The 9,300-nt window shown below is 40.3% G+C and overlaps 1 protein-coding gene across 1 annotated transcript; it reads left to right on the top strand.

Annotated features, from left to right (window-relative positions):
- Positions 1-5,831: 5,831 nt before the first annotated feature.
- LOC144703516 (uncharacterized) lies at positions 5,832-7,149 on the top strand. The gene is made up of 2 exons (XM_078575690.1): positions 5,832-6,415; positions 6,546-7,149. The coding sequence occupies exons 1-2, from the start codon at positions 5,939-5,941 to the stop codon at positions 7,020-7,022; spliced, it is 954 nt and encodes a 317-aa protein (XP_078431816.1). The 5' UTR covers positions 5,832-5,938; the 3' UTR covers positions 7,023-7,149.
- Positions 7,150-9,300: the final 2,151 nt, after the last annotated feature.

Genomic DNA, 9,300 nt, shown 5'->3' with positions numbered 1-9,300 from the left:
GTCGCTCGCCCCGGAGCACGAACCCCGGCAAACCCCACGAGTTCGGGCCTGCACATACCGTCACCTAGGCTTGCATCGCATCACATATCGCATCATGATAGGTCCACACCGACGGACGCCGTCTTCGACGACCTCCGTATATTATCTCCCTCAGTATCCAAGCATCGCCTCGGAGATCCCCCCCCCCACATCAGGACGACGTCCAGGACGTCATCCTGCTCTCGCCTCGGCACCCAACCACTTCCAGACTACGACACCGTCGTCGTCCTTCATAAGTAACATTATTAAAAAAAACCCCTCTCTATATTCCCCTAAGTCAGTTAAGTTTCACTCTAAGAGCCAATCCATATGGAGACGACCTTACTCCCACTTATACATAGTTTACAAATTTATTATTGTATTTGATTGAAGAGAAAATAATAACGCGGACAAAAATTTAACACCCCTGCTTTTGCTCCATCAGATTGTAACCCAAAGGTTACACCCAATATATTTTTATGAATGGAACCCCGTTGAAAATTATTTAGTTGATTATCCTCATCACTTATTATGGCTTTGGGACAGTCCATCCCGAAAGATATTTAATTGAACAAATGTAAGAACACTTTGTCGTCAGTTATCCTGTCGGGAGTGGTCTGAATCCATCTAGATATGTTGTCCACGCCGACTATGATGTAATAATGTCTGTTAGAGTCCGTAGAGTCAGCGAGATGGTCCCATAAAGTAGATTCAACATATGTCAAATATTGTTAAGTCAATAATATTTTGAAGGGGGATTCAGTCTCACCAGTTGATGTTAATTTTAACCTTGAATCTAATATAACTTGAAGAGAACTTAAATCCATATAAAATAAATTGGGCCAAAAGATTTCCCTATCTAGAACTTAAGTGTTATAATCCAAGAAATTTAGCATCCTATGCACAATCAAGAATGACAACTAGCTAAGATTCTTATTGTCTTTTATTTGGAAACACATATAGTAAACATATGGCCCAATATCGTTTTCAAGTTTTCAGGCTCCACATAAAGTAAAAATTAATATCTTCATTTTTTTTCATATCAAAATAATCTACTTTTCTATAAATAAACCAATGACTATATTATTCATGACATGAGCATAATAAGGGATGTTTTTAGTATGGATTTATAATATTTTTTATCTTGATATTCATTCAAGATAGTTTCGGACACATCAGAAATTAATCTAGAAATATGATTTTCCACAACATTGTCTACTGATACCCTATCTCGATTTATAAATCAAACTCTTGAAGGATGAATATCCATATAATTGATATTTATCGTATTTTTTGTATACGAGTTTTGAAGAATGTTCAGAAAAACTACTTGACTACCTAATAAGTATAGAATTTATCTAAAGCATATAGGTTCACAAAAAAATCATGTTTTGAGTAATTAACCTGAGTTTCAGCCAAGGCTTTGTTGGCCTAGGAATGGCTTTTGTCAATCATTTGACCTAAGATAGCTCCCATTGAAAAGTCAGATGTAGCACATATTAGTTCAAAAGGAAGACTCCAATTAGGAACTTGTAAATTGGGGCCTGAATAGTCCTTTTTATGGATGGAAGAAAAAAATGCATTATTATCTAAAATAAAACTTTCTTTGATACTAGATGGGTCAAATGTTTGGAGATTTATGCAACACCCCTAAGTCCCTTTAGGGTGGTAGGCAGATGAAGACTCTTGATGATTTCCACTTTTGCATTGTCCACCCGTATCCCATCTTTCTTAATATGGTGACCTAGAAGATCCCCTCCTCCATATGGGTCTTGACTTGTCTCTTCTGAATCTTGTTTAAGTTAGCTAAAAATTCATCAAATTAATCTCCAAAACCAAAACTTGTCAATAAATATATCTAAATAATCACCTCCTAAATCAGAAAACATAGCTTCCACACTGATTTGAAAAGTAGCTGATAAACTGCATAAAACAGGTGACATTCTCTAGAACCCAAATATAACTTATTAAAAGTAAATTATTTTATTTTGATTATTTTTTTTTGAATTTCAGTTTGATTGCACCCTGAATATCCATCCATAAACAGTGTATTTTTTCCATGTTAGCCTCTAAAGATCTTGGCCAATCACCGGTAAAAGGCATCTTCTCCATTGAAGACATTCCAGTTTTAGTGACATGGTTTAGCTTTCTATATCAGTACCCACTCTCCAACTTGAAGAAATTTCAGTTGGACCTCTTCTCCCTTCTCATTATGTGGAAACGTAGTTTTTGTCTTCTTTGGTACACCATGAATAGGATGGACCCAAGGACTGTCAAAAGAGAAAAAATGAACACAGATTTTACCCATTTCCAGATTTGCTATTTCACAACCTTAAGGATGTGACGTTAAGCCGCCTTTGAGGTTTCCTTGTATAGTTAATTTTTTTGCATTAAATTGGTATGCTCACATACATTTGGTAAATCCCTTTAGTATCATCAATTATCCATCATATTTCATGTTTATAAGATAATTACAACATGAGTAATGCATGTTCTTGATTGAATAATTGATAACATGCATTTCTAGTGCCTTATATGATTATATTTCTGCATTAAATTACCCCTATTTGCATGTTATTATGCTTAAAATGATTAAGTCTATTTTTAGAACACATTTCTGAGTTTTATAAAATTTTTGGGAAGTTTCTACCAATATATTCTAAAAGAATATAATTTTTGAGACATAATATGATTTTCTGGAATTGTTCAACATTACATTTGGAAAGATATGAATTTTCTGAGTCAAAATATATATTTATATGCATTTTTTAGGATTTTATTTTATTTAATATGAGTTTTTAAGTATTTTTGGTTTTTCTTGGGCAAGGTGACGTGGCACACTCCCAGCCACTCATTTAAAACAAAGAAAAAGAATTAAAAAGAGGGTGGCGTGGCGTGCTGACGCGCTGCCACGTCAGCCTAAAAAAACACGTTTTTAATGTGTTTCTTTTTTTTCTTCTCTCTTTTGTGTTTTTGTCTTCTTTCTAGGCGCACGCGGTGTGCAAAATGATGAGCGGCGTACGGAATAAAAAAATCACAGAATATAAGGCGCTTTGACTTCCTAACGGGCAGGAAAAATGAGGATGTTGATGAGGAGAGAGAAAAAATCAAGGGCTAGGTTTGCTCCAACTTCAAACGGCCATAATGTTTGGTTACAACTCCGATTGAGCTGAAAATTTCAGCGTTGCTTTGCTTCCCCTCCTCTTTCTATCCATACACTCTGATCTATAAATAGAGACCTGGATCATTGTGAAATTTATCTTGAACTTGCTTCCTACTTTTGTGGGCTTATTGAAAGATAGTAAGTTTAGAGATCCATCAAGAGTGTTCTTGGCGTGTGGGGAGAAGCATTGGAGAAAAGGGGAAGCTTATCGGCACTCCTAAATAGCCGTGATCCTGGAAGAACGTAATGATCTAAAGAAAGTATCTTTGCCTTACGTTGTCTCTTTCCCGACGCTATAGTTAACGTAAGGATCTACTTTTGTGGGCTTATCATCGTTCTTGCACCTTCACTTTACTCTCTTTTCTCGTCTCTCCATCCTCGCTACCATACCACTCCACATCCAATCGCTATCATTGTTCAAGCCATCGTCCATCATCATCTCCGTCACGTGCATTTACTCTTCTCTTTAAGTTAAATTAACCTGTACCTTCCGTATTTTTAATCGATATCACTTGCTTACATCCTCGAACCTTGTTTTCATTGATCCTCTCGTTCATCTTCTCTAGTATAAGAAAGTAATTCTTTAGTCATCATTCTATGTGGAGACGATCCGTACTCATCACTAATTACGTATTTTTAAGTACGGTTAAACATATATTTTAATTGAATAATCTAAATCACCAATGACGAATTTCAATCCTGAAATTGAGATTATCAATAATAAATACAATGATATAATGAAATGATTAAATTTATCAGGCTCTAAAAATGCATACTTCAGAGCGGAAGGTAGTGGATTAAAATTAGTATGTGAATATAAAGAAACATGAGGAGGCTTTGGGGATGATTCGGGAATGAAATAATTTGTTTCATAAAAGAAATTGATAAACACATGGATCAAAAAGATAATCTTCTTCCTAAGGGTACTTTATCCTTAGGACACGTCCACTCAATATGATAGGTGCATGACTAAGACGCCATATTATTTTACTATATGTGACAATAATAGCCACAGGAAAGTGTGCCTTTCTATAATCACTACAAACGCGCCAACTTGAAGATATTCCAGTTTGGACCTCGTCTCCTTTCTCATTGAGTGAAAATATAATTCTTGTCTTCTTTGGAACAACATGAATAAGATTCACCGACTGACTATCAAAAAGGGAATAAATGCACATAATTTTTACCCATTTCCAGATTTCCTTTTTCATAATCTTTAGGATGCAAGGTTAAGCCACCTTTGAGGCTGCCTTATATAGTTCAAATTTTTCGCATTAAATTTCTATGCTCACTTACATTTTTTCTAATCCCTTTAATAGTATCAATAGTCCATCATATATCATGTTTATATAATGATTATAATATGAGTAATTCATGCTCTCGATTTTATAATAAAGATAATGACATAACAGAATGATAAGATCCATAGAGCCCTAAAAATGCATATTTCAGAGCGGAAGGTAGTGCATTAAAAATACTCTGTGAAGACGAGGAGGCTTCGGGGATGATTCGGGAATGAGGAAATTTGATTCATATAAAAATCATAAACATATGGATCAAAAAGATAATTTTCTTATTTATGTCACTTTATTCACAGGACACATCCACTCAATATGATAGGTGCATGACTTAGACACCCTATTATTTTAGTATCTGTGAAAATAATAGCCACAGGAAAGTGTTTAATTAATAGTTCGCAGTGGTCTCTTTTCTTCCAAGGAATCTCAGTCAATAAAATTGAACGGGTATTCTCGACCTTGCTTAAGGTGATAGGAAGCAAGGTTCACCATTTGAGACCTTGGACTGGTCAGACTGGGTCACTGGGCCAAATTGGGACTGTCATTCTTCCATTTCAGTATGGACTGGTTGGTGGGTTGGGATCCTTTCTGAGGGTTAAAGTGGACGGGGATAGATTAGAAAGTAATACATAATATGTATTCATTTTTATGAGTGAAAGCTTTGGGTTGCCGTTTACTTGGATGACGTTGATGAGCTTGATGGCAAGAGTGGAGTGCCTTGTGGTTGCCTCTGCTGTGGAGAGGAAGGCCGCTGGTTGACATTTGGGTGGGATATTTGTCTTGGAGCAGCATTCTACGCGGTAAGTATCAAAATTTTCAGCTAAAGAGACTCAAAGATTTGCAAAATATTTGGGAAGAATTTGTGGTGTATGGTTGGCTCAGGAGTGGCCTTTGGACTAATGTCTTGGTGCATTCAAGAAAGAAGACCATTTATCTTTCCATGTTTAGTCCAGTGCTGCAAGTCAGCGTTGCTGTCCTCACTCGCTAATGCCTGATCAATAAAATAGAGGATTGATTAAACAAGAAGGAAAATGGTAGCTGATAGACTGAGAGAAGGTAGGGCAAGAGGCATGCTGCCTTTTAAAAGGGCCCATCATTTCCGATAAAAGATCCAATGGTTGACCAAATTAAATGGGCAGTTGATAGGAAAGCACAGATTAGGATAGTCAAGTGCATCCTCTCGGGCGGCATTAGTCGCTTCAGTCAGCTACATGCATTAACTATGGAAGTACGTGGCTGGCAGAGACGCGGGCAAGGGCCATGGGGTCGTCGATAGGCCTGTAATCAATGCCTTGGATTTTATCAATGGGGTCGGGCTCTAATATTCTTTCCCGTCGTGCCCCCGAAGAGATAGAAATCCGCGAAGGAAGACAAACTGGCGCGGATAGCGGCAGTCGCTTCGTCCTCCCAATTCTCCCGGTTCATTCCTGGTTATTAGTTTTTCTCTCTTTCGTCTTGGATGGAAGGAAAGCAGCTCGACCTTGACGCCCCCCTTCTCTCCGTTCGTCGGATGATCGCCGCGGCTGCGCCGGAAACCAAAGGTCGGCGTTTTCCAAAGTACAGGTCAGGCCCGCTGGGCACCCCCGGCGTGGTTCCCTTCGTCTGGGAGGAGCACGCCGGCCGGCCAAAGGAGGAGAGACAAGAAGCAGCTCCCACGGCGGCCATGGATAAAGGGCCGAGCTTGGATACAGACGACGAAGAGGAAGGGGAAGACGCGTTCACAGACGCGGGGTCGTACTTCATGAGTTGTAGTAATAGCGGCATGGTTGAAGATATCGCCGGCTCCGGCGAAGTGCTGGATTCCGTGATGGGTCGCTTCCTCCTTGCTGCGCAGAAGATCGCCGCCGCGTGCCCGCAGAACTTCGCCAGGAATTCCCGAGAATTATCTCGGCGCGTGGCTGCTCAACGCACCTTTTCCTTGGACGAAAAATACGAGGTAGGAAGACCCGGAAATCGCCTATCTTATTGTATGTCCAGAACGGAGCGTGATATCCTTTTACGTCCATCCATGAACCTTTGATCTGTTGCCTTCGTCAGCGGTACTGATTGTTAATTTCTCCACGCAGGAGGTCTGCAAGGTAGAGGAGGATGAAAGCAGCAAGAGGACGAGTGACTCGTACATGCAGTCTCTCTCGAGCGATTCCACTGTTGGAGGCCATTCTCCGGTGTCTCTCGGGAACCACGTTCTTGGTAAGAACTGTAGATTCGATGGCGGAATTCGACGACGTTACAACTCGGCGAGAGTGGCTGATGTGGAGAGCTTCTTTGATGGATCGAACCCACCAGTCATGGACAAGAAAACGGGTGCTGGATTTGAAGGCGATGGGTCTGAAGTTTGGAGAAGATGCATACATGAAATGGAAGCTCGCCCCCCGCCTTTGCCAGAGTCTCCCTCTGATTCTTGGCTGCGCCGAACCTTGCCTACCATAGCGTCAAAGGGCTCCTCTTTGGCGTTTCTTGATACCAGACATTACCTGATAAGACAGACATCGAGAACGTCGTCACCAAGAAGTTTAGGGGCAGGGGACGAAGGAAGACCTTAGGTGAACCTCGACAATTGGGAATAGATGTAAATTTCTCACTCATCCGGTCACTTTCGTGGCTGCGCTGGGATGTATCCTCCTGGCTTTTGATACAAATTAATCAGAATAACAGTAGTCATTTGACATACATATGGTTTTTAATACAAGTTTTATAATACCAGGGTTTTTGAGAAAAACAAGATATAAACCTTATTTATATTGCATACGTTAGGAAATACTGTATGGGCGGTGGCCCATTAAATTTCAATTTAGTTTTTGCAGCTTACCCTTTTGTCAATATCCAAAGTGCTGGGGTGGGAAGAGTTTGAAGACTTTACTCTCAACTTCCATGTCATAGAGATTGCATGGAGAATATGGATGATTTTTTTAATCAAAACTGTTCAGTTATTGCCTTCCATATCATGATATTAAACTACAATTTTATCCCCATCTTCCTTTGCTCATAATTTCATCATCTTCCAAAACAGTAATTTGATTTTTCTCTACATATTCTCTAGAAGCTTCATACATTTGCCTATAATTTCAGCTACTAATAGGTATCATCTAGCTGAAACGCCACAAGACACCTAACTGAAAGAAAAAAATCCAGATCATTTTTGAGCAAATGAGGGTGTTTGGATTTGATCAATAGGTATCATCCAGATCATTCTTCAGGGAAGGACACGGTCCGGTTGTGGTCCGGTTTTAGGAAAAACCTAAACCAGACCTAAAGTTTGATCCAGTCTTGGTTTGGTCAGGTTGACTATTAAGAAAATTATTTAAGCAAGTTTTAGAAGGTATTTTTAGTCAAACTTAGTAAGTATGTTCACATTTTTAGGTATTTCACTGAAAGTGGTCCTCCTTTCTCCTGCTCAGCTCGCCTTTGGGAAAGCGAGAGAGGGACCAAAATAAAGTGGGAAAGGGAGAGAGTAAGAAGGGGGAGATAGTGAGAGAGGGAGAAAGGGAGATAGTGAAATTAGGGGAGAGGGAGAAAGGGAGATAATGAAAGAGTAAGAGGGAGTTAGTGAGAGAAGGATAGAGGGAGAGAGCGAAATAGGGGGAGAGTAAGAGAGGAAGAGAGGGAGAAAGTTAGATAGTAAGATAGGGAGAGCATGAGAGTGAGAAAAGGATAACGTGGGAGTGGGAGACTGAGAGAAGTACATTAATAAAGGGAGAGAGTGAAAGTGTCAATTTGACTTAGATCAAGAGAGAGAAATAAAGTGAGAGGTAGAGAACGAGAGCTAAAGTGAGAAAAGGAAAGAATGAGAGATAGAGGGAGATAATGAGAGGAGGAGAGAGGGAGAGAGGGAGAGAGTGAAAGAATGAGAGAGCTAGATACTGAGAAGGAGAGTGCAGGGGTGCAAGACGAAGAAATAGAGAAGAGAGTGAGAAAGAGACGTGCAGAAACGGAGAAAGAGAGAGAGTGTGTGAGAGACGTGGAGAGGGTGAAAGGGAGAGTAGAGTGGTGCAAGCGGGAGAGGGGAGGGAGTGAGACCTTGAGACAAGAACAGATAGAGAATGAAAGTGAGAGTGTGAAATAGAGAGATAATTATGAGGGGGAGAGAGGGAGAGTGTGAGAGCATGAGAGGGTGTTAGGGAGAGTCAGAGATATTGCGAGAGGGAGAGGGGAGAGAAGGAGGGCGTGAGAGGGGTAGCAAGAGAAAGGGTGAGAGATAGAGAGAGGGATGAGAGCATGAAAGGGTGTTAGGTAGAGATTGAGAGCAGGGAAGAGGGGAGAGAGGAAGAACATGAGAGGGAGAGAGAGAGGGCGCAAGGGAGAGTGGGAGAGGGAGGGAATGAGAGCGGGAGAGAGTGTGAGAGAGAGAGACCGACAGAGGGAGAGGGTAAGAGTGAGACTGAGAAATAGAAAGCGTCGAGGCTCATCCATACCTTGCAAAGTAGATAAGAATAAGATAGCGAGACAAAAAAGAAGAACTTGTAGAATAAGAGAGAGAACAATGATCACTCTATGGTGTATTAAAAGGAAGAAGTTTTCCCACAGTTTGTTGATGTCATTACAGTTAGATTTTATTTGATTAAGTACAGATACAACTAGCCGTTTATAACGGCTAATTCCTGATTAATCAGATTTGTCTATATGAATAGATGACCGATTAATCCTACCCGTTATAGCTCATGCTAATGGCTAGTATGCGTGTAATCAAAGCCGTGGATGCTGGTCTGATTTACAGAGATTGGTTACGTGGAGCGTGATTATTTGCGGAGTTGTTAAGATGACTCTGATTGGTGGTCATCGGAGGGCGCTCCAGATGATATGGCTTCAATACCCCCCCCCCCC

The sequence above is a fragment of the Wolffia australiana genome, chromosome 5 (assembly GCF_029677425.1).
Source record: "Wolffia australiana isolate 7733 chromosome 5, ASM2967742v1".
Taxonomy (NCBI): domain Eukaryota; kingdom Viridiplantae; phylum Streptophyta; class Magnoliopsida; order Alismatales; family Araceae; genus Wolffia; species Wolffia australiana.
The sequence above is the reverse complement of the archived record's forward strand: the minus strand, read 5'-3'. Positions and strand labels throughout refer to the sequence as shown.

Bases quoted from the DNA above. Each gene is read 5' to 3' on its own strand.
- LOC144703516 (XM_078575690.1), top strand. From the start codon at position 5,939: ATGGAAGGAAAGCAGCTCGACCTTGACGCCCCCCTTCTCTCCGTTCGT. The intron at 6,416-6,545 runs GTAGGAAGACCC...TTCTCCACGCAG, and splicing joins CCTTGGACGAAAAATACGAG to GAGGTCTGCAAGGTAGAGGA.